Consider the following 24,394-nt stretch of genomic DNA (forward strand, 5'->3'; position numbering starts at 1 on the left):
AAAGCTATATTTTTTGTAAACCAAGTAGAAGTGAAGTATATGGGTATTACATCATGATTTCCATAATTTCTTTGAGAGGCAATTAAATAAATCATTCTGATTTGAGGAAATTAAAATACTCTGTTTGCATATAAAGTCTCAAAGAAAGAAGTTAATCTTTTCTGTGATAGATGTTGAGGCTAATAATCATTGCATGAAAATTGAATCAACCAATCATACCAATAAAGACACTCTTGTTTCTTCTCCTTTTAAGGCAAAAGCAACAACCATCAAAGAAGCTCTAGCCAGATGGGTGAGTATATGAATTTTTACCTCTTTTAGAAACCATATAAGGAGAATTTTTGGATAGTTATTTAAATCTGACCATTCAATGCAAGGAATCTTTGTGATACTGGAACTATTTAGCTGTCTTGACTGTGGCAGTGGGTATGTGAACCTATGCAAAGTGATAAAATTGTATACACTTAATAACACATACAAGCATATTCACACTTGTATATAAATTGAGTACTAGGGATCCCTGGGTGGCACAGCGGTTTGGCGCCTGCCTTTGGCCCAGGGCGTGATCCTGGAGACCCGGAATCGAATCCCACATCAGGCTCCCGGTGCATGGAGCCTGCTTCTCCCTCTGCCTGTGTCTCTGTCTCTCTCTCTCTCTCTGTGACTATCATAAATAAATAAAAAATTAAAAAAAATAAATTGAGTACTAGTAAAATTGGGAAAGTCTGATTAAAATCATGGATTATGTCAATATCAATACTCTACATGTCTGTCAGCGGATAAGTAGATAAAAAATGTGTACATATACAGAGTGGAATATTATTCAGCCACAAAAGGAAGAAAATTCTGCCATTTACGACAACATGGACAGACTTTGAATATATTATGCTAAGTGCAATAAGTCAGACAGAGAAAGACATACTCTATGATCTCACTTATATGTGGAATGTAAAAAAGCTGAACTCATAGAATAGAATGATTGCCAGGGATTGGGGTGTGGGGGAAATGGGGAAATGTTGGTCAAAGGGTACAAACGTCCAGTTATAAGGCAAGTTCTGGGGGTCTAATATAAAGCATGATGACTATAGTTAATAATAATGCATTATATACTTGAAAGTTACTAAGAGAATGGATCTTAAATGTTCTCAGCACCAAAAAAACAAAAAAAAATTACGTGAGGTGATGGATGTATTAGGTAACCTTACTGTGTGAATCATTTTGCAATATATATATGTATCAAATCACCTTAAACTTATACAATGGTACATGTCAATAAAGCTGAAAAAATACTAAAGCATATATTAATGTTAGAAAGGAAACTACATTGTAAAAAACATGAATTAAATATAAACTATAAATATTTTGTGTTTTAAAAATGTTTCTAAATATTTTATTTATTCATGAGAGACACAGAGAGAGGCAGAGACATAGGCGGAGGGCAAAGTGGGCTCCCTGTGGGGAGTCTGATGTGGGACTTGATCCCAGGACCCTGGGATCACGACCTGAGCCAAAAACAAAGGCAGATGCTCAACTATTGAGCCACCCAGGTACCCCTAAACTATAAATATTTTTAATAAAACGTTCTATAAAATTTGACCAGTTGTAATTCAGCATTATAAATAGAATTTCCATAGAGTATAGAGATGGCTTCTCAATTTCTATGCCAAGTCATAACTTTTTTGTGGCTGTTATCAATAGTTTTTAGTATAATAATGTACTTTTTGCTTTTGAAGCTGAGCTTTGAATCAAAAGTCTTTCAGGAGACTTGGAGTCTTTCCTAGGGAAAATAGGGTGGATAGGATAATGATATTTGAATTCTTGGTTTAGTGTTTATAAACTTCTTTGTACTTTGCATTTAAAAATTCATTTCTGTTTAGTTAATGAAAAATCTGTTTTGTTAAAGAAGAAAAGTACATATGGGAAAATCTTAGTATTGATTAAATTTTCTTTGAATAAGATTTTAAGAATTTATTTACTTATAATAACAAGTGGGTTGCTTTTTTGTTTTGGGTTGTAGGTTCTATTTCTAGATTATGTTATAAACATAAATCTTTGACTTTATATTTGAAGACATTAAGCTCACTCTTTCACTGATTAACCAGACATTTATTGAGGATCTACTATGTATCAGTTTCCCTCTCCTAACTCACAAATACATGGCACAAAAATGAGTGGATGTGATCTTTTTCTTTTAACTTACTGTGTATTTTCTAGTATTGATGTGTTATGATTTGATTTTTAAACATAAGTCTTTGTGTGTCTTTTTTTTTTTTTTTTTAAGATTTTGTTTATTTATTTAAGAGAGAGGGATCCCTGGGTGGCGCAGCAGTTTGGCGCCTGCCTTTGGCCCAGGGCGCGATCCTGGAGACCCGGGATCGAATCCCACGTCGGGCTCCCGGTGCATGGAGCCTGCTTCTCCCTCTGCCTGTGTCTCTGCCTCTCTCTCTCTCTCTCTGTGACTATCATAAAAAAAAAAAAATATTTAAGAGAGAAAGGGAGAGAGAGATAGCAAGGAAAGCATGCCAGCACAAATGGGGGGAGAGGGAGAAGCAGGCTCCCTGGTGACCTGGGAGCCCGACATGGGGCTCAATCCCAGGACATTGGGATCATGACCTGAGCCAAAGGCAGACACTTAACCAACTGTGCCACCCAGGCGCCCCCTTTGTGTGTCTTATATTGCTTGATGTTATAGAAAACATAGGAAAGCAAAGGAAATGGTCTCTGCACTTTAGGAGCTTCCTGTTTTGTTAGAGAGAGAGAACTAACTTTAAGTATTGATGTACTTTGAAAATATTATTGGGCAGCATATATTAGTAACTAAACTTTAAATTGTGTACATAGTACTGAAAATTTAAGATAGAATTTGTTAATAAATTATTGTAGAGCAAATAGCTTTGACCTCAGCTGTGTTGTGAGGATATCTTCCAAAATTCTTGATATTTTGGTGTTCTGAGACTGAACCATGTATAGAAAAAGCAAGATGGGATGACAAAATAGTTGATCTTACAGATCTAAATCTGATATTTAAGAAAAGGGTGCTTAGGGACAAAGAATTCTTTCCAAGAAAATGATGTGGTTGTTGTTGTGTTTTGTTTTGTGTTAATTGATAGTCTCTTAAAGGATTTTAAATATTACAGAAATAAAAGTTATTTTCTTACTCCTCTTTTCCATTTGGTTGGGACCACAATAACTTATCTGAGCCAGCCATATAGAAAGCCTAGTTATTAGGGTCAGTTAGTAGGTGTCAGTAAGGAATGCACAGAATTCTAAAATTCTTTTTTTTTAAAGATTTTATTTATTTATTCATGAAAGAAACAGAAAAGGCAGAGACATAGGCAGAGGGAGAAGCAGGCCCCTTGCAGGGAGCCTGATGCGGGACTCAACCCCAGAACTCCAGGATCATGCCCTGAGGCGAAGGCAGACACCCAACAGCTGAGCCACCCAGGTGTCCCAGAATTATACAATTTTAATAATTGTTTTGAAATAAACATTGAAAAGCCTAAGGATATTCTGGACTTTTTTAGTTCTGTATTACAATCAGATTTCTTCCAAATTAATTTTTATCATAGGAAGAGAAAACCAGTCAGAAGCCTTCCGAAGCCAAAGAGATAAAGCTTTATGCTCAGATTCCCCCTATAGAGAAGATGGATGCATCCTTGTCCACACTTGCTAATTGCGAGTAAGTTCTCTTGTCTTTTTTCCCTTTCTTTTCAACATACACAAACTAGAAAAAAATGTGTTTATTTTCTGTGATCTTCATTTCTTTTTTTGTTTGTTTGTTTGGTTAATGTAATTCTCCCTTTGGCAAGGCCAAACATAAAAGATTACTGGTTTGTGGGACACTAATAAAGTAAACCTGCACAATATAGTATTTTTTTACAGTAAAATTTTTATAGTGTGCCTGGAAAATAGAACTTTCCTTGTCGCTTGAAAGAAACTAAATAACACAATAAGATTATTATTATTATTCTGTCGTAAAATCTGATACTTTCTCTAATAGCAGTCAGTACTATACTTACCAGAGGCTTAAGAGATATGGTTTTAATTTTTTTCCAAATTATAAAAATACATTTTAAAACATTTTCAAAATATAAAAAAGCACAAAGGAAAGGAACCAAACTGCACCATCAACCAAACTGCACCAAAACTGCACCATCTTTTGAGAACAAGTGTGAGCATTTTGGTATAAAGCCTTCTAATTTTTTTCCTAATTGGGATCAAATTATACTTATTTTTTTGTAATTCTATTTTCCACAACTTTCAGTTCAGGTCTATATCAATTCCTCTTAACTTCTTTTCTAAATATTCTGTGTACTTTTTAGCAAGGTTCTGTGGCTAATTTGAGATAATTATGCCATGATACCTTGTGACCATGCTCTCAGGTTTCAGTGTCTCTTCTCAGAGCTGTAGAATGTTATTAGTATCATTTGGGGTTCTTTCTGATTTATTCACACTGTGTGTTACAAAGTATAGTGCGCTGACTACCTATATAAGAATCTCCTTATGCAGGAGATAGGTCCCACCCCAAATTTATAGAAACAGAGTATCTACTGCTGAAACCTAGGACTCTGTAATTATAATAAACAACTTAGACACATAATTTGTGAATCCATGCATTAGACTAATATTTGTCTTTCAAATGAAAAGGAAAAGCAAACATACTTAGTTATTGTATGCAACTTATCCTTTTTGATGACAGTAGAATGTATTATATAAAATTCTACCTCAGATTTTTTTTGGTTTCAAAAGCATGATTTCAAAGAGCACTGTTTCAAAGTGGTCAAATATCTTTTCATCACAAAGTCATCTCAAAGGCAAACATTTGAGAAGGTTTTGTACCTAGTACCAAAGTACCATGGAAACTGCTTGGAAAGAATCATCCTATTCATATTTTTGCTGACAATCCCTTTGGGCAGATTGCCTAAACAACAATTAAAGAATTCATTCCCAATCATGTTTTCAGATTTAAGACACTCCATTTCTCACTGGTAGTTGTTGGGAGTTGGGGATTACTAGAAAATATACATATTTGACCAATAATTTACACTGTACATAATTGCTTTTGTAAAAAAATGAATAATTCTTCTTCAGATCATACCTGAAAGGATAAGATCACATGCTCTAGAGTCAGTTTTTTGGGGCTTTTAAATTTGGCTCTGCCCCTTTCTGGCAGTGTAATATTAGCCAAATTGCTTAATATCTTTGTACTTCAGTTTACTCATTTGTAAAATATGGATGATAATAACAGTACTCATTTCACAGGATTGTTGTGATAGTTAAAACAGTTTATGTAAAGTACTTAGAAGAGAACTGGGCCTACATTGTGTTCAATAAAATTAGCTTTTATTATTTTTTTTCATGAAATATACTAAAATAATAAATATTTTGTCAAGAAAGAAAAACTAAGAATGTGTAGTTATATTCCCTTAATTTTTTTTTCTTTTTTTCTTTCTTTTTTTGGTAAGTAGGCTCCACACCCAGTGTGGAGTCCAATATGGGGCTTGAACTTGTGACCTTGAGATCAAGACCTGAGCTAAGATCAAGAGTTGGATGCTCAACCAACTGAGCCCCTAAAAAAAATTTTTTTTAGGATTTTATTTATTTATTTGACAGAGAACAGAGGGAGACGGAGAGGGAGAAGCAGACTTCCTGCTGAGCATAGAGCCCAATGTGGGGCTAGACCTCAATACAGGGCTTGATCCCAGTACCCTGGAATCATGACCTGAGCTGAAGACAGACACTTAACTAACTGAGCCACCCAGGTGCCCTCCCAAATTTTTTATATAATTAAATTATGAGTAGAAAAAACTTAGACAAATATATACAAACCATTAAAAGTAGTTCTCTCTGGGGGAATCTGTGGAGTGGTTAGGATTACATATGACTTTTTCAATATACATTTCTGAATGATTTAACACATGAGCAAATAAATATCTTTGCATATGCGTATAGATAGTTCTGCTTTTTATCAAAAGGGATTATATAAAATGTATTGTTCTGCTAGGTGACTTTTTAGCTTGACCATACATCATAGACATCTTCCCAAGCTGGTATCTGGAGCCCGATTTTACTTGTGTTAGTGACAGCATAGTTTTTCATTATCTATCCCTCAGTTGCCTGATGTTTATAGATTTTTCCCTATTCTTTTGCTATTACAATAATACACTTAAATAATCTAGCTTATATATCTTTTGGCATTAGTATTAGTATTTCAGTAGGGTGTATTCCTAGAAATGAATTACTGGGTCAAAGAATACATGCATTTAAAACATTTAATAGTTAACATCAAATTACCTTCAAAAAGCCTTTTCTTTTGAATTTTATGCAATGAATATGTATTAATCTTTATAATCAGAAAAGAAGTATGAGGATTTCAAAATGAAAGACTACATACCATGTCTGACAAGGAATAAAGGATTCAGCGTAGAGTAAACATGACTGAAATATTATCTTGTATGGGCATTTGAGGAATAATTTCCAATGCACTATTTACTTATTTGTTTATTTGATACAGTATTTAAAATTATTTTGTATTAATTCAAATTTTCCCTTGTTCTTTTAAAGGAAGCTTTCACTGTCTACAAACTGCATTGAAAAAATTGCCAACCTCAATGGCTTAAGTAAGTGATCCTCAGTAACAGATGGTTCTTGGATTTTCTTGTTATTGGAATAAACATTCCAGAGACACTATGTAATCCCAGAAGCTGGCACCTGTTTTAACCACAGTAATTGTCAGATGACAGAGAGAATATATAAACCATGTGTCTTAAATTTGGTTATCCAAAGAAAATTAGAACACAAGATCTAAACATTTTAAAGACATGTTAAAGCTTTTATAGAGTTAGAATTAAGTAGAAGAATTTGATTTTTTATTATATATCTTTTGTTCAAATTTGTTTTGTTTCATATTTATTATATTATAATTTTAATTCCTCACTATCCTTGTTTTTCTTGTGTTCCTTATCTGTGATAATTGCATTGCCACCATCCCAGTTGCCAAGGGCTCTGACTCCAGCTAGTTTCCTATGATTGCTGAAACTTGGTAGCTTAAAACAACAGTTCTGGGGGTCCCTGGGTGGCTCAGGCCCTTTGGCGCCTGCCTTTGGCGTGATCCTGGAGTCCTCGGATCGAGTCCCACATCGGGCTACCTGCATGGAGCCTGCTTCTCCCTCTGCCTGTGTCTCTGCCTCTCTCTCTTTGTGTCTCCCATGAATAAATAAATAAAATCTTTAAAAAAAATAAAAAATAAAAAAAATAAAACAACAGTTCTGAAAAACAACGGGAACAACAAAAAACGGTTTTGGAGGCCACAAGTCTGGAATTGGTTTCAGTGGGCCAAAATCAAGGTTTTGACTGAGCCATGCTGCCTCTGAAGGCTTTAGGGGAGAATCTGTTCCTTGCTTCTTCTAGATTCTGAAGGCTACTATATTCCTTGACTGTGAGGGCATCACTCTAATCTCTGCCTCTATGGTCATATTGACTTTTCTTTTGTCTGTGTCAGATCTTTTTCTGCCTCCCTCTTATACATATGATTGCATTTAGGGAATACCTGGATAATCAAGGATACTCTCCTTATCTTAAGATCCCTAACTTGATGACATCTGCAAAGGACTTTTTTTTTCCAGATAAGGTAACATTCACAGGTTCCAAGGATTAGGATTTAGGTATCTTTTGATGAGCCATTATTTAACCTACCTTGCTCCTCCTTTACCTCCCTTAAGATCTACATCCAACTCCATCACTAAGTCCTGTTAACTCTACTCTTTGAAGAAGCTCTCAAATAATTTGTCACTTTTCCATTTCCAGAAGATACAGCTTTAATTTAGACCCACCTTAGATTGTGGGTCTCCCCCTTAGATTGTGTTTTTCAAACACTTTTGACCACGTTTCTAGAGTAAGGAATACATTTGGATTCATGACTCAGTACATATATTTCCATGAATACACATATCTAGTATATACACGCACATAAAAAGGGGAATAGGTTTGAATAACAATATTTACTCTTATGCATAGGTTCCAGTATGCATTTTTAAAGATCTTTCTTTCTTTCTTTCTTTCTTTCTTTCTTCTTTCTTTCTTTCTTTCTTTCTTTCTTTCTTTCTTTCCTTCCTTCCTTCCTTCCTTCCTTCTCCCTCCCTCTTTCTTTCTTTCTTTCTTTCTTTCTTTCTTTCTTTCTTTCTTTCTTTCTTTCTTTCTTTCTTTCTTTCTTTTCAAATCTAACTGGAATAGATTGAGTCATCTTATGTGTAGCTCTGGTAGTAAACATTTCCTCCCCAGGATTACATAAATACTGAATGCGAGCTTTGAATAGGGTCCTGAGAGGAGGGATGGAGATTTGGAAGAGATGATAGATAGTAAGATGTGATGCTTGCCCTCAAGGAGCTCATTATCTAAAGAGACATATTCCTCACTAACTGTAATAATGGCTAATATTTCTGGAGTATTTATATGCACCAGGCACTACTCAAAGCACTTTATATATACTAAGTCATTTAATCTTCACGGTAACTATATGAAGTGGGTATTTATTATTATAACCCAAGATAGACTGTGATAAATGTTCCTAAAGAAAAAGTAATTATGATGATGACTAGAGAAGTCTTTAGAGGGAGGAATGACATTTAAACTTAACATTCTTGGGGCACCTGGATGGTTCAATCAGTCAAGCGTCTGACTCTTGGTTTTGGCTTGGGTCATGATCTCAGGGTCATGGGATCGAGCCCTGAGTCAGGCTGTACTCAGTACAGAATGTACTTTGGATATTCTGTCTCTCTTCCTCTGTTTCCCCCACCCCTGCTTGCTCATGTGCTCTCTTTCTTTCTAAAATAAATAAATAAAATCTTAAAAAAAAAACTGTTACCAGTGTTGAAGGTCAATTAATAGCAGACAGGAGACAAAAAGATCAATTAGGAGGCTATCACAAAAGTCACAAGGCAGTGTTTCAAACTATAGGTGATATGAAATCAACTTAGTGGGTTAAAAAAACTATATTATCTCATTATCATTTCTCCAGATCAAAGACCTTTACTGGTTCCCCTTTGCCTAGTAAAGACCAAATGCCTCAATGTTACATTCAAAGTCATCTAAAAGGTGTGCCACCCTATTCACACCTGAACACATCATTCTTTTTTATGACTTTGTGCATTTGTTAATGCAGTGCTTTTTTTTCTTTGTGAACAGCCCCTTCTTCTAACAGGAAAACCCCATAAGAAACAAAATTAGGATTAAGAATGTCAAATTTAAATGTCATTTCTCCCTTTAAAGACTTCTCTAGTCATCATCATAATTACTTTTTCTTTAAAAAATTATTTATTTATTTATTCATGAGAGACAGAGAGAGAGGCAGAGACATAGGCAGAGGGAGAAGGCACCTCACAGGCAGCCCCATGTGCGACTCGATTCCAGAACCCCAGGATCACGCCCTGAGCCAAAGACATACACTCAACTGTTGAGCCATCCAGATGTCCCATAATTACTCTTTCTTTAGGAACATTTATCACAGTCTATCTTGGGTTATAATAATAAATACCCACTTCATATAGTTACCGTGAAGATTAAATGACTTAGTATATATAAAGTGCTTTGAGTAGTGCCTGGTGCATATAAATACTCCAGAAATATTAGCCATTATTACAGTTAGTGAGGAATATGTTCTGTCTCTTTAGATAATGAGCTCCTTGAGGGCAAGCATCACATCTTACTATCTATCATCTCTTCCAAATCTCCATCCCTCCTCTCAGGACCCTGTTCAAAGCTCGCATTCAGTATTTATGTAATCCTGGGGAGGAAATGTTTACTACCAGAGCTACACATAAGATGACTCAATCTATTCCAGTTAGATTTGAAGAAGAACGAAACGAACAGAAAGAAAGAAAGAAAGAAAGAAAGAAAGAAAGAAAGAAAGAAAGAAAGAAAGAAAGAAAGAAAGAAAGAAAAAGAGAGGGAGGGAGGGAGAGAGAGAGAGAAAGAAGGAAAGAAAGAAGAAATAAAGAAAGAAAGAAAGAAAGAAAGAAAGAAAGAAAGAAAGAAAGAAAGAAAGAAAGAAGAAAGAAAGAAAGAAAGAAAGGAAGAAAGATCTTTAAAAATGCATACTGGAACCTATGCATAAGAGTAAATATTGTTATTCAAACCTATTCCCCTTTTTATGTGCGTGTATATACTAGATATGTGTATTCATGGAAATATATGTACTGAGTCATGAATCCAAATGTATTCCTTACTCTAGAAACGTGGTCAAAAGTGTTTGAAAAACACAATCTAAGGGGGAGACCCACAATCTAAGGTGGGTCTAAATTAAAGCTGTATCTTCTGGAAATGGAAAAGTGACAAATTATTTGAGAGCTTCTTCAAAGAGTAGAGTTAACAGGACTTAGTGATGGAGTTGGATGTAGATCTTAAGGGAGGTAAAGGAGGAGCAAGGTAGGTTAAATAATGGCTCATCAAAAGATACCTAAATCCTAATCCTTGGAACTTGTGAATGTTACCTTATCTGGAAAAAAAAGTCCTTTGCAGATGTCATCAAGTTAGGGATCTTAAGATAAGGAGAGTATCCTTGATTATCCAGGTATTCCCTAAATGCAACCACTCATATCCTCTTAAAATCTCTTAAAAAAAAAAAGACACATGAAAATGGTGACAGAAGGCTAAAATCTTACTTATTACTGAATAGACAAAAAATTTATGGTATCAAAGTTAATAAATTAAATATTCCAACATAACACAATTATGTATTTTCCAGAAGTAGAAAGTGGTACAGAAGTAGAGCACCATTGGAAGGAAAACACTGTTTTCTTCTTCATACAAGAAAAGTCCTAGTGAAAATCAAAATGGTGCTCAAATGTTTATGTTTATTTATTTAGTAAATTGAAGCAGTGAAGTATAAGTTTTTGCCAAGATATGAGGCAACAAAATTTGTGTTCTAATCTTTGATAGATATTATTAATATTCACATTGTATAGCTTTTTAGTCCGTTTTTAGCATAGTCATGTTATGCAATTTTCTAGCCACAGTTTTGGTACAATAAATATAAATTGCCATTCAGGTTATTCTGCCTTATAAACTCCCTGTTATATAGGAATCCCTTTTTATTCCAGATCCTCTCATCAGGTTTAACAGGTAAGACTACAGTGCTCATGAAAGGAAAGGGGGTGAGAAACAGGCTAGTCATATATTCAATGCTTCATATGGATAAGCAGCTTTTTTTTTTGCTTCCTCATCACAGATAATGTGTATCCCTGGTGATAGGTCATAGACTATAGAAGTACTATTTGTGCAAGTAGAACTAAACTGAAGTGAATCAGATATAGCAAAGGAATGGTCCAAATGCCTATACTGCCTTATTTCATGCCTATATCAGGCATCAATAACTGATCAAGCTACTTTTTTTCCACTGAATTTTTGGAATTCTTTTTTTTTTTTTAATGGATCAGTTGTTTAATTAGGTTCTTTGTAAGAAATTTGGAACACCAATTTGTGAGGGTAAACTCATTTGTGAGAGAAAACACAGAGTGGAGGTAGCCCTGAAGCTGAGGAGCAGCTTTGATTTTTGGCAGAATTTGCGAGTCCACAGCTTTCTGATCAACCTTGTGCTGCTCTGGAATCTCCTATTTCTCCTTCTCTGTGTCAAAAATCTCCCCTTCCTGGTGTCTGGGTTTACGCAGCTTCTTCTTCTTGAAATAAGCATCAATGAGATGTTTGGGGATTTTCACACTGCTGATACCAATTTTGGTGGAAGTGGCAATGACAAATTTCTGGTGTGTTCTACGCAGAGGAACTCGGTTGAGGGCCAGAGGTCCATCCAGTCACAAGTAGCAAGCCATTGCTCAGTTGCTTCAGGAAAACTACCCTCGTGCCTCTGTGGTGCCCAGTGAGGATGATCAAAATGGTCCCAGGAGTGATGCTAGCTCGCAACTTTCTCACATGCTGACTGAAAGGTTTTTTTGCCATGGCTCAACAGCTTTCGAGGCACATCTTCAGTAGGATAATACCTAGGCATTTTGTGAAGTTTAACCACTCGGGTACCACCATTCTTGTCACCACCAACTGGTTTTGTAACAGTAGCAAGAACCTTCTCCTTCTTTTTCTTTTCAACCCTGGATTTAGCTGCCGAATACTTCCTCTTGTATTCCAGAAAAGCCTCATGGCTTTTCTGGAATACATAGCCGATCGGGAATATCTGCCAATTCCTCTGACTAGGACAGGGTTTCGGCTGCAGTGGGGCTTCCCCTTCTTTGGCGTTTTAGCCTTGAGGTTACCCTTCTTTGCCTTGCCACCAGCATCAGCCTTCTTGGCTTCAGGTTTCTTCTCCTTAGTATCCGGCTTCTAGGCTTTTTCGTCCGCCATTTTACAAGATGGAAAAGAGCGGAACTCCTTTTTTTTTTTTTTTTTTTTTTTTTTTTTAAGATTTTATTTATTGGGGTGCCTGGGTGGCTCGGTCAGTTAAGCATCTGCCTTCAGGTATGATCTCAGAGTCCAGGAATCGAGTCCTGCATGGGGCTCCCTGTTCAGTGGGAGAACTGAACAGAAGCTCCCTCTGCTTCTCTCCCCTGCTGTGCTCTCTCTCTCTCTCAAATAAATAAAGTTTTAAAAAACTTTTTAAAAAAGATGTTATTAAAAAATATGTTATTTATCTATTTGGGAGAGATAGAGCATGCACGTGCACGCACAAGTGGAGAGAGGGACACAAGGAGAGGGAGAGGGAGGGAGAAGCAGACTCCCCTCTAATCGGAGACCAATGCAGAGCTGGATTGTGGGAGTCTGGAATCATGACCTGAGCTGAAGGCAAATGCCTAACAAATTGAACCACCCAGGTGCCCTGAGTAACTTTTTGAATAAGCTTTTATTTTGCATGAAATAAAAAAAAAATAAAATGCAGTCTTTCCATATCAAGGAGCTTTAAAGAATAATTATAAGATTTTCTTCAATATTTAATTTTCACACATTTATAGTTATATGGGGTGTATTCGTTTGCTAGGGCTGCCATAACCAATTCCACAGACTGTGGCGTAAATAATAGAAATTTATTTTTTTGTAGTTGTGGAGACTAGAAGTCTAAGAGCAAAGTTTTGGCAGGATTGAGTTCTGGGCCTCTCTTGGCTTATGGATGACCATCTTTTCCCTTGGTCTTTTTTTTTTTAAGATTTTATTTTTATTTATTTATTCATGAGAGACAGAGAGAGAGGAGAGAGGCAGAGACACAGGCAGAGAGAAAATCAGGCTCCACACAGGGAGCCTGATGTGGGACTCTATCCTGGGACTCCAGGATCATGCCCTGGGCCAAAGGCAGGCGCTCACCGCTGAGCCACTGGGGTGTCCCTTCCCTTGGTCTTTAATGGTCTTTCCTCTGTTTCTGTCTGTGTCCTAATCACCTCTTATAAGGGCACCAGTCATATTGAATTTTACCTAAAATGATCTCATTTTACCTTAATTACCCCTTTAAAGTTCCTGTGTTCAAATACAGTCATATTATGAGGTATTGAGTGTTAGGACTACAACAACATGGATTTGGGGATTGACGGGGGGATAATTTCAGTCCATAGCATGGGGTCTTGTTTCAACAGTTAAAGCATTTTGCATGAATTAGATCACTCTTAAAAATACTTTGTCCCGAACATTAAATGTTTCTCATAACAGAATTTAAAATAATTCATTATATTAATTAAAACAAAATTTATATAGCCATATATGCCTGGTATACACATGCACATACAAATACATACACACACATCATTTATTGTGTACTTACCATGGATTAAGCATTGTGCTAAATGTTTTAGACGATTATCTCATTTAAACCTGATATTCTTTTTTTTTTTTTTTAAGATTTTATTTTAGAGGGAGTGTGAGCAGGGGTGGAGTGGGGTGGGTGGAGGAGCAGAGAGGGAAGAGGGGAAAGAATTTCAAGCAGACTCTGCTGAGCACAGAGCCTGACACAGGGCTCTATCTCTTGAGCATGAGACCATGACCTGAGATGAAACTGAGAATCTCACCTGACTGAGCCACCCAGGTGTGCCAATCCTGATATTCTTTTTTGTTGTTGTTGTTAATTTTAAAAATTTAAATTCAATTAATTAACATATAATGTAGTATTAGTTTCAGAGGTCTAGAGGTCAGTGATTCATCAGTCTTATATAACACCCAGTGCTCCTTACATCACATGCCCTCCCAAATGTTCAGCACCCAGTTACCCCCTCCTCCAACCCCCTCTCCTCCAGTAACCCTCAGTTTGTTTCCTATGATTAAGAGTCTCTTATGGTTTGTCTCCCTCTCTGATTTTGTCTTATTTATTTTTTCCTCTCTTCCCCTATGATCCTCTCTTTTGTTTCTTAAATTGCTCATATAAGCGAGACCATATGCTTGTCTTTCTCTGGTTGACTTACTTCACTTAGCGTAATACACTCTAGTTGCATCTATGTCATTGCAAATGGCAAGATTTCTTTTTGATGGCTGAGTGGTATTCCTTTGTGTATATACTTCATTATCCATTCATCTGTCAATGGACATCTGGGCTCTTTCCATAGTTTGGCTATTGTGGACACTGTTGCTATAAACATTGGGGTGGAGGTGCCTCTTCGGATCACTACTTTTGTATATTGCGGTGAATACCTAGTAGTGCAATTACTGGGTGGGAGGGTCCAATCCTGATATTCTTATAAGTTAGATATTGTATTTCCTCATTTTACGTATGGTAAAACTGTGATTCAAAGAGGCTTGGTTGCTTTCCTAGAGAGCTGGGATCAGAACTCAGTTAATTGAATTTGTTTTTAACTATTGAATTATGGATGTTGTAAAACAGTACAATATAATAGAGCTATCTGCACCTCCCAATATGGTTGCCACAACCCACATATAGCTGTTAAACTTTTGAAATGTGGCTAATGTAATTGAGAAACTGAATTTTAAATTGTATTTAATTTTAATTAATTTAAATTAAATTGTTAATTGTAATTAAATTATGTGGCTAGTAACTGCCATATTGGAAAACATAGTCACAGAGGTTACATTGTGAAAACTAAATGTAGAACTTATACATAAGTAATCAACATTTTTTTAGAATAGAAATTAGGTTTCTGGGCAGCTCAGGTGGCCCAGCGGTTTAGCGCCACCTTCAGCCCAGGGTGTGATCCTGGAGACCTAGAATCGAGTCCCAAGTCGGGCTTCCTGCATGGAGCCTGCTTCTCCCTCTGCCTGTGTCTCTGCCTCTGTGTGTGTGTGTGTGTGTGTGTGTGTGTGTCTCATGAATAAATAAATAAAATCTTTAAAAAAAAAAAAAAGAAAGAAATTAGGTTTCCTTTATTTTGCTAGAAATCTTTTTTTTTTAAATTTTGAAAAATAACACATGCACATGGTTTTATGCAAAAACTTCAAAAAGGTTACAATGGAAACTAAGTTTTCCTCTGATCATAAAGCAACCACTGTTTCTTTTTTTTTTTTTTTTAAGATTTTATTTATTTGTTCATGAGAGACACAGAGAGGAGGGTGTGCAGAGACATAGGCAGAGGGAGAAGCAAGCTCCCCGCAAGGAGCCTGATGAGGAACTCAATCCCGGATCCCCAGGATCAGGACCTGAGCCACAGGCAGATGCTCAGTCGCTGAGCCACCCAGGTGTCGCACAACCACTGTTTCTATTTTTTTCCAGAAATATAACCATCCTTTTAGAAAATACAAATAAGCATTTTTAAAGCAAGTCACAATCTAATTATTTAAAAGATTGAAAGCAAAAGATTTCTTAAATACTAATTCATTTGATTTCTCTTTTAATCCTCTCTGGAATCAGGTAGGCTATACATAAATATGTTCCTATTTTCTAGTGTGAGTCCTTATACTATAGTAGATTTGAAATATATATGCCTACAAACTTAAAAGTTCAAATCTTCTTTACTGGTATTTTATCCCTGAAATATTTTTACTAGCCAGCAATTTAAAACTATACATTCAAAATAGCTAAATTTAGCATAAATTTAGTATTGTCATGATATGAAATTATAGTTGTATGTTACCTTAGATAATAAATAGGTTAATCTCCCACTTGAATACCACTTTTTATTAATACAACCTTTCTTACTCATTATATAAGTATATTTATTATATAAAATTTATACTTTATTATACTAGATTTATAACAGCTGTAATATGATTCTCATAAACAAAAAATTGTTTTTTTTTTCCACTGCAGAAAACTTGAGGATATTGTCTTTAGGAAGAAACAACATAAAGAACTTAAATGGACTGGTAGGTTGTTCTTTATTTCTTTAAAAAAGCATGCACTTCTTTTTTTTAATATATGGGTAATATTTGTCCATTGCATAAACTTTACAAAATAGAAAAGCAACTATAAAAGGTACCTATAGACCTGTGCAGTTTAAATATTGCTAACTTTTAAAAAAAAGATTTATTTATTTGAGAGAAAGAATGTGTGCAGAGGGAGGGGCAGAGAGAGGGAGAGAAGGTCACAAACAGACGCCACCTTGAGCATAGAGCCAACACGGGGGCTCAACCACAATCCCAGGATCACAACCTGAGCCAAAACCAGGAGTTGGATGCTTAACTGACTGGGCCACCCAGGTACCCCACAAGTATTGCTAACATTTCAATGGTTACCTTTCTTGCCTTTTTTCTATTCTTTGATGAGTATGTAGAAAATGAAATAATACTATACATATTGTTTTGCATTTCTTTTTTTTCACTTCACATATGTGAAGGTCATTTTTTTCATGTCATTCATTCATTTAACAAATTCATTCAATATATTTCCTGAATGCCTACTTTAAGCCATGTTTAAACTCGTAGGAGTTTTCAGATTTTTTTTTTTCAGATTTTATTTTTAAGTAATCTTTTCATGGGGCTTGAACTCACAACCCTAAGATCAAGAGCCACATGAGCCAGCCAGGTGCCTCAGTTTTCAGAATTATTAAATACATTTTCTCTTAGTTTGACCTTCATCTTTTTACTTTATTTGTAGTTGCCAAATGGAGTTTTAAAATTTGTCAAATTTGTATGTCAAACTTTATGACTTCTATGTTTTGTATCTTATATAGGAGGTCTTTACGTCTAGATTATAAAAAAATACTCCTGTATTTTCTTCTAGTACTTCTATAGGTTTTTTTTTTTAGTATAAATTTGTAAAGTTTGTATCTTTAATCAGTCTGGAGTTTATTTTTGTATGTTGCATGAGGCAGTTATAAAACCTTATTTTTTTTTCTTTAAATGGTTAAGCATATATTGAAAAAATCTCCTTTTCCCATTGTAAATGCCACTGACTAAACTCTGTGTATGCATAGGTTGGTTCCTGGATGGCCAAGTGTCTTTCTATTTATTGTTTTACTTATATATTCCAGCTCCAATATCATGCTACTTTAATTTTGTTTGTTTGTTTGTTTGTTTGTTTAATTAATTAATTAATTTATTTATATTTTCTTTAACTTTATAATATGTTTTGATATTATTTGAGTAAGTCCTCTTTGTTCAAAATGTTTGTTGGCTCTTCTTGAACATTTACTCTTCAAGTAAATTTGAATATCAGTTTATCAATGTCATAAAAATAAATTTCCTTTGGAAGTCTTAGAATTACATTGAATTTATAGATTGATTTGGAGAAAATTGATATCTTTGTAATAATGAGACTTCCCTTACAGTCAGATTTATTCAGATTTTTTATGTCTTTCACTATAATTTTATAGTTTTAATTCCCGTAAGGCCTGTATACTTCTTACAAAAAATGTATTCCTAGGTAGTTTATAGTTTTTGTTTCTTTTTTTTTTTAAGATTTTATTTATTTATTCATGAGAAACACAGGAGAGAGAGAGAGAGGCAGAGACACAGGCAGAGGGAGAAGCAGGAGACTGACATGGGACTCGATCTTGGGTCTCCAGGATCACACCCCGGGCTGAAGGCGGTGCTAAACCGCTGAGCCACCCGGGCTGCCCTAGTTTTTGTTTCTATGATGAATGAGGTAATTTCTCTCTAATCACTTCCTGTTTATAATATAAAAGCTATTTTTTTTTGTATATTTATCTTGTAATCAGCTGCCTACAAATAGTTCTTAACTTTATGAATCAGATCTTCCTAAAGGCTTCTGAGCAACATTATATTATCTAAATTCATTACTTTATGTAAAAAGCAAACAATAATAACAATAATCATCATTTTATGTGGTCAAAAATGGGGTTTTACAGCACTTCATTAAGCTCTTCCCAGTCCTTTTACTTCCATTATAATACTACTTACAGAACAGGCATTTATTTTTTTGTTTTCAATACTCATAATGGTTTGTTGACCTCAATGAAGCATAAACTTTAATAGCTGAAAGGGAACTTAGAAAACTTCTTGTCCAACCTCATTTTTTTTCTTTTCTTTTTTTTTTTTTTTTGTGGAAAAAATACACGTAACATGAAATTTACCATGGTAACCATTTTTAAGTATACAGTTCAATAATATTAAATATATTTGTATTACTGTACCACCATCAACACCATCCATCCCCAGAAGTCTTTTCAGGTGGTAAAACCCATTGAGCAATAACTTCCTTGACCTCTCCCCTCAGCTCTAAAACCCCCATTCTACTTTCTGTGTCTATGAATGTGACTACTATAGTTCCTCATGTAGATGCAATTATACAATATTTGTCTTCATGTGACTAGCTTATTTCACTTAACATAATGTTCTCAAGGTTCACTGATATTGTAGCATGTATCAGAATTTCTTTCCATTTTAAGGATGAATAATGTTCTATTGTATGTATATACCATATATTTTGTTTATCCATTCATCCATCGATGGACACTTGGGTTGTTTTCCACCCTTTGACTATTAGAAATAATGCTGCTATGAACATGGGTATCCAAATATCTCTTCTAAACTCTGCTTCCAATTCTTCTGGATATATGCCCAGAAGTGGGAATACTAGATTGTATGTTAATTTTTGGAGGAACCACCAAACTGTTTTCTGTAGCAGCTGTACCATTTTACATTCCTGCCACTGGTGCATGAGGGTTCCAATTTCTTCATATACTTGCCAACACTTGTTATTTTCCATTTGCTTGATAGAAGCCATCCTAATGAGTGTGAGATGGTATCTCAACATGCCAAACTCCTCATTTTACAGAGTAAGAAACTAGGAGGAATGATTTTACGTTCAGAAGCAGACCAGTTTGCTAAATACATGTTTACTCAAATCCAGTTCTCCAAAGGGCCAGTTTATTGAATGACAGATTTCACTGAAATGATTTACACAAACTTAGTCAGATTTTACTGATTGACAGCCACCAGATTGCTTCACCAAAATCTTATCTCTATTACCTACTTACAAATATATAGAAAATTGTGTTGCTTGGAATGTTTTCAACACCTTTAAAATTTTTAAGGCTTTATTTAGTGTTAATTTACAGCTGTTTCATCCTGGCTGTTGGGTTTGTCCATCCATCTTTATAGAATGTCAGTTTCATAATTTAGATACTAATCATTTTTCAAATGACACATAAAAATAGTAATCTAATTGAGCTGGTTGGCAAATCCTTACTTTTACAGAAGTACAAAAGATAGTGAGATAGATTGAAAATCTATTGAAATAATTGTGCTCTGGACATCCAAAATCTATACATTTGTGAGTCAGTATACATAAGAAATTCTCATTCCACAAAGTCGCATTGCCAAATAAAGTCCCCAAATGCACTGCGGTTTGGCAATGGCAAAACAGCTACCGCCAAAGAGCTGAAAACGAAGCTAAAACTAAATTAGTATTCAAATGAATAAAACATCACAGACATCTTCAAAAGTTATCCTATCTAAAAGAATTTCTATCTAAAGCGAATTGCTATAATTTATAAGTAATTAAACAGTTTTTCAGTAAATCAGTGAAAGAGTAATAAATTCAGCAAATTGACTTTTGAAGAATTGATCAAATTGGTTATGTGAAATTGATCAAATGGCTATTGACCGAGAGTCCTCATGTGCACATGTAAAACAAAACTAAGTGGCAAAACCTGGAATTGAGACTAAATTTTCTAATCCATGTTTAGTCAGTATTTTTCCTGCTACCTCACACTTTCTAAATTGGAGACATGGGATGGATGGAGATGCAGTGAGATGAAAATGTATCCAATACAGTTTAAATTATTTGAAGACTGATTCCCCTCTTCTGAAACATATATTAGGATATGTTAATTAGGTCCTTGGGAAGAAGATACCAGAATATTAGATGAGGGAGTTTGGTTAAATCACAAAATTCTGATATGAGTGCCAGGATAGACTGATTTTAAAGGTTTTTTTTTTTTTGTTTTTTTTTTTCCTTTGAAATGGTTGTTTCTTCTACTCAGAAAGTTGAAACTATGATGAATTGTGGGAGTTGGGATGGCACACAGACTAACTCAAGCCACTTCCTTCTCAGCTTCCCACTGGTTCCACCACTACGGAAAGTGCATTAAAGGATCTTTATCCAGGGTACGCTTATTTTCTCTGCAGTCTTTAAAGGGACAGTTATCAGGACATAGACCTAGGCCCCACATTCTAGATGTTACAATGTGGTTGCAGGTAAATTATTTTGGGATAAGAGAGGATTGAGCATGTAATTGATCCTGCCTAGCAATTTTTTTTTTTTTTTTTTAAGGCAGGGAGGGACAGAGGGGAAGAGAGGGAGAGAGAATCCCAAGCAGGCTCCATGCCCCGTGTGGAGCCTTGACTCATGGCTATATCTCACATATCTGAGATCATGACCTGAGTCAAAATTAAGAATCGGATGCTTAGCTGACTAAACCACCCAGGTGCCTTTCATTTTTTTTAATAAATAGAAAAAATCATAACATTTCGTCCTATGTCTATAAAAGAAGGAAGAGTCGGGATCCCTGGGTGGCGCAGTGGTTTAGCGCCTGCCTTTGGCCCAGGGCGCGATCCTGGAGACCCGGGATCGAATCCCACGTCAGGCTCCCGGTGCATGGAGCCTGCTTCTCCCTCTGCCTGTGTCTCTGCCTCTCTCTCTCTCTCTCTCTGTGTGACTATCATAAATAAATAAAAAATTAAAAAAAAAAAAAGAAGGAAGAGTCTTTGTACCACCATTTATTATATCTAGCATTTTAAGAGCCAGTATGATCTTTATACCATAATGGAAAGACTATGGGTTTTATTTTTTTATTATTTATTTATTTTTTTAGACTATGGGTTTTTTTAAAATTTTTTTAATTTTTGTTTATTTATGATAGTCACACACACAGAGAGAGAGAGGCAGAGACACAGGCAGAGACACAGGCAGAGGGAGAAGCAGGCTCCATGCACCAGGAGCCCGACGTGGGACTCCATCCCGGGTCTCCAGGATCGCGCCCTGGGCCAAAGGCAGGCGCTAAACCGCTGCGCCACCCAGTGATCCCCTAGACTATGGGTTTTAAACGAAATTTTATACATCAGAAAAATAAGAGGAATTGATGAATAGATGGTGGATGGATAGGTGTACAGATATGTGATAGGAAAAAGTGTTAAGGGTAGAATCTGGGTAGTAGATACATAGATATTTGCTATAAAATTATTTCAACTTTTTGCATGTTTGAAAGTTTCCAGGGACGCCTGAGTGGCTTAGCAGTTGAGTGTCTGCCTTTGGCTCAGGGTATGATCCTGGATTCCTGAGATCAAGTCCCACATCAGGCTCCTTGCATGGAGCCTGCTTCTCCTCCCTCTGCCGGTGTCTCTGCCTCTCTTCCTGTGCCTCTCATGAATAAATAAATAAAATCTTAAAAAAAAAAAAAAAAAAAAAGAGGACAGCCCGGGTGGCTCAGCGGTTTGGCGCCGCCTTCGGCCCGGGGCGTGAGAGACCGGGGATCGAGTCCCACGTCGGGCTCCCTGCATGGAGCCTGCTTCTCCCTCTCCCTCTGCCTGTCTCTCTCTGTCTCTCATAAATAAATAAATAAAAATTTTAAAAAAAGAAGAAAGTTTCCATAGTAAATATTGAAACAAAAACCCTGAGATTTAGACCTAGCTCTATTATTTGATGGCATTGTGATTGAAATCAAATAACCCGCTTTGCCTATCTTAAATGTTATAAAGATCAAATCATATAATGTATAGGGAAATAATTTGAAATTATACCATTCAATAAAAGTGATAAACTAATGCTATTATTTCCCCCTTTGGTAATTTCAGTAGCTATTCTTTGTTCAGATCAGTTTGAAGAGAGGAAGAAAAATGTCTACTTGCCTTTTTATTTTTTTTAATTTTTATTTATTTATTTATTTTTCTACTTGCCTTTTTAATGAGAAAAAAGTCCCACACAGTCGTCAGCTCCCCTGCCAGTGGACAGAGGGTTTCAGTTCTCTCTGAAAGCCATTGTCTTTATGTTTATAAGAAAGGAAAAAGTTTCAAAATAAGCTTGTAAACCAAATTGTTTTGTTTTTCAGGAAGCAGTAGGGGACACATTAGAAGAACTGTGGATCTCCTACAATTTTATTGAGAAGTTGAAAGGGATCCATGTAATGAAGAAATTGAAGATTCTCTACATGTCTAATAACCTAGTGAAAGACTGGGGTAAGCTGGCTCTTTGCTAACATTCTACCTTCTGTTTCTAGAAAATAGCCCAACAGAGAACAAGATGCAAAACGGGGACATTTCTTTCTAAGCATACAAGGAAATAGCTACAGGAGTTCCTATCTTTCAACTGAATGCTTGAAATTTACATTTAAATATTTATTTTAAATGATTATCATTGAATAGATCCTGGTCTTATTCATTATGAAAAAAATTAAATTACTGTCCAAAGGCTGAATGGAATCGTTTTAAATTTAATAATTCTTGGGTGGAAGATGTATTTGCCATCTACATTACTTTGCTTTTTTATAATACATTATTCATTCAGCATATACTAAAGCTCTCTTAAGTGTTATGATCCGTGCTACCCTCTTGAGATACATAGTTGAATAGGACACTGACCCTGCTTTCAAGGAATTTACAACTTAGTGGAAAAGAATAGTTTATAAGCGAATAATTATAAAACTATGTAATGAGTTCTTCCATAGATGTATGAATGCACTGTTTTGAGAATTCAAAGATGAGGGGCACCTAGGTGGCTCAGTGGTTGAGCATCTGCCTTCGGCTCAGGTTGTGATCCCAGGGTTCTGGGATCGAGTCCCACATCGGGCTCCCTGCAGGGAGCCTGCTTCTCCCTCTGCCTATGTCTCTGCCTCTCTCTGTGTGTCTCTCCTGAATTAATAAATAAAATAAAATCTGGGCAGCCCCAGTGGCGCAGCGGTTTGGCGCCGCCTGCAGCCTGGGATGTGATCCTGGAGACCGGGGATGGAGTCCCACATCGGGCTCCCTGCATGGAGCCTGCTTCTCCCTATGCCTGTGTCTCTGCCTCTCTCTCTCTGTGTCTATGAATAAATAAATAAAATCTTTAAAAATCAATCAATCAATCAATCAATCTTGGGACGCCTGGGTGGTGTCCCAAGCTGAGTGCCTTTGGCTCAGGGCGTGATCCCAGAGTGCCAGATCAAGTCCTGCATTAGGCTCCCTGCGTGGAGCCTGCTTCTTCCTCTGCCTGTGTCTCTGCCTCTCTCTCTGTGTCTCTCATGAATAAATAAATAAAATCTTTAAAAAATAAAAATAAATAAATAAAATCTTTTAAAAAAAATTCAAAGATGAGGGGCACCCGGGTGGCTTGGTCAGTTAAGCTTCAGACTCTTGGTTTCAGGTCAGGTGGTGATCTCAGGGTTGTGAGATCGAGCCCTGCAAGCTCCGTGCTCATTGGGAAGTCAGCTTAACACTGTTTCCCTCTCCCTCTGCCTCTCTACCCCTTTCTCTTTCTCTCTCTCTCTCAAATCAATCAATCAATCAATCTTAAAAAAAAAAAAAAAAAGATTCCAAAGATGAGGGGCGCCTGGGTGGCTCAGCTAGTTAAGCTTCTGATTCTTAATTGCAGCTCAGGTTGTGATCTCAGGGTGGTGAGATCAAGCCCTGAGACAGACTCTGCACTTAGTGTGGAATCTGCTTGAGATCTTGAGATTCTCTGTCTCTCTCTGCCCACCCCCACTCTCTCTAGTTCTCTCAAATAAATAAATCTTAAAAAAAAAATTATTTGAAGGGGATCCCTGGGTGGCTCAGCAGTTTAGCGCCTGCCTTTGGCCCAGGGCGCGATCCTGGAGTCCCGGGATCGAATCCCACGTGGGGCTCCCGGCATGGAGCCTGCTTCTCCCTCCTCCTGTGTCTCTGCGTCTCTCTCTCTCTCTATGTCTATCATAAATAAATAAATCTTAAAAAAATATTTAAAAAAAAGAATTTGAAGATGAAGGAATGGGTAGAAACAAAAGCAGTTTGACTTAACCCACAGCATAGAGAAGACCTATCACTGGAGAGCAATATGTTGTTCTTTGTGATTCTGAACCTCATCTCCCTTTCTTATCCCATCTTTAGGCTAGCA

General features: G+C 36.2%; 1 protein-coding gene and 1 pseudogene across 1 annotated transcript in view; one reads left to right on the plus strand and one right to left on the minus strand.

Moving 5' to 3' along the window:
- DNAL1 (dynein axonemal light chain 1) overlaps nt 1-24,394 on the plus strand; it is a 39,268-nt gene that overhangs the window by 7,859 nt on the left and 7,015 nt on the right. The window contains exons 2-6 of the mRNA XM_038545227.1: nt 254-292; nt 3,570-3,679; nt 6,565-6,620; nt 16,178-16,233; nt 22,380-22,506. Of these exons, the coding sequence (XP_038401155.1) occupies nt 254-292; nt 3,570-3,679; nt 6,565-6,620; nt 16,178-16,233; nt 22,380-22,506 (388 nt within the window). The remainder of the gene's footprint in view (nt 1-253; nt 293-3,569; nt 3,680-6,564; nt 6,621-16,177; nt 16,234-22,379; nt 22,507-24,394) is intronic.
- Nucleotides 11,437-12,345, minus strand: LOC106559178 (annotated as a pseudogene).

This window comes from Canis lupus, chromosome 8 (assembly GCF_011100685.1).
Source record: "Canis lupus familiaris isolate Mischka breed German Shepherd chromosome 8, alternate assembly UU_Cfam_GSD_1.0, whole genome shotgun sequence".
Classification (NCBI taxonomy): domain Eukaryota; kingdom Metazoa; phylum Chordata; class Mammalia; order Carnivora; family Canidae; genus Canis; species Canis lupus.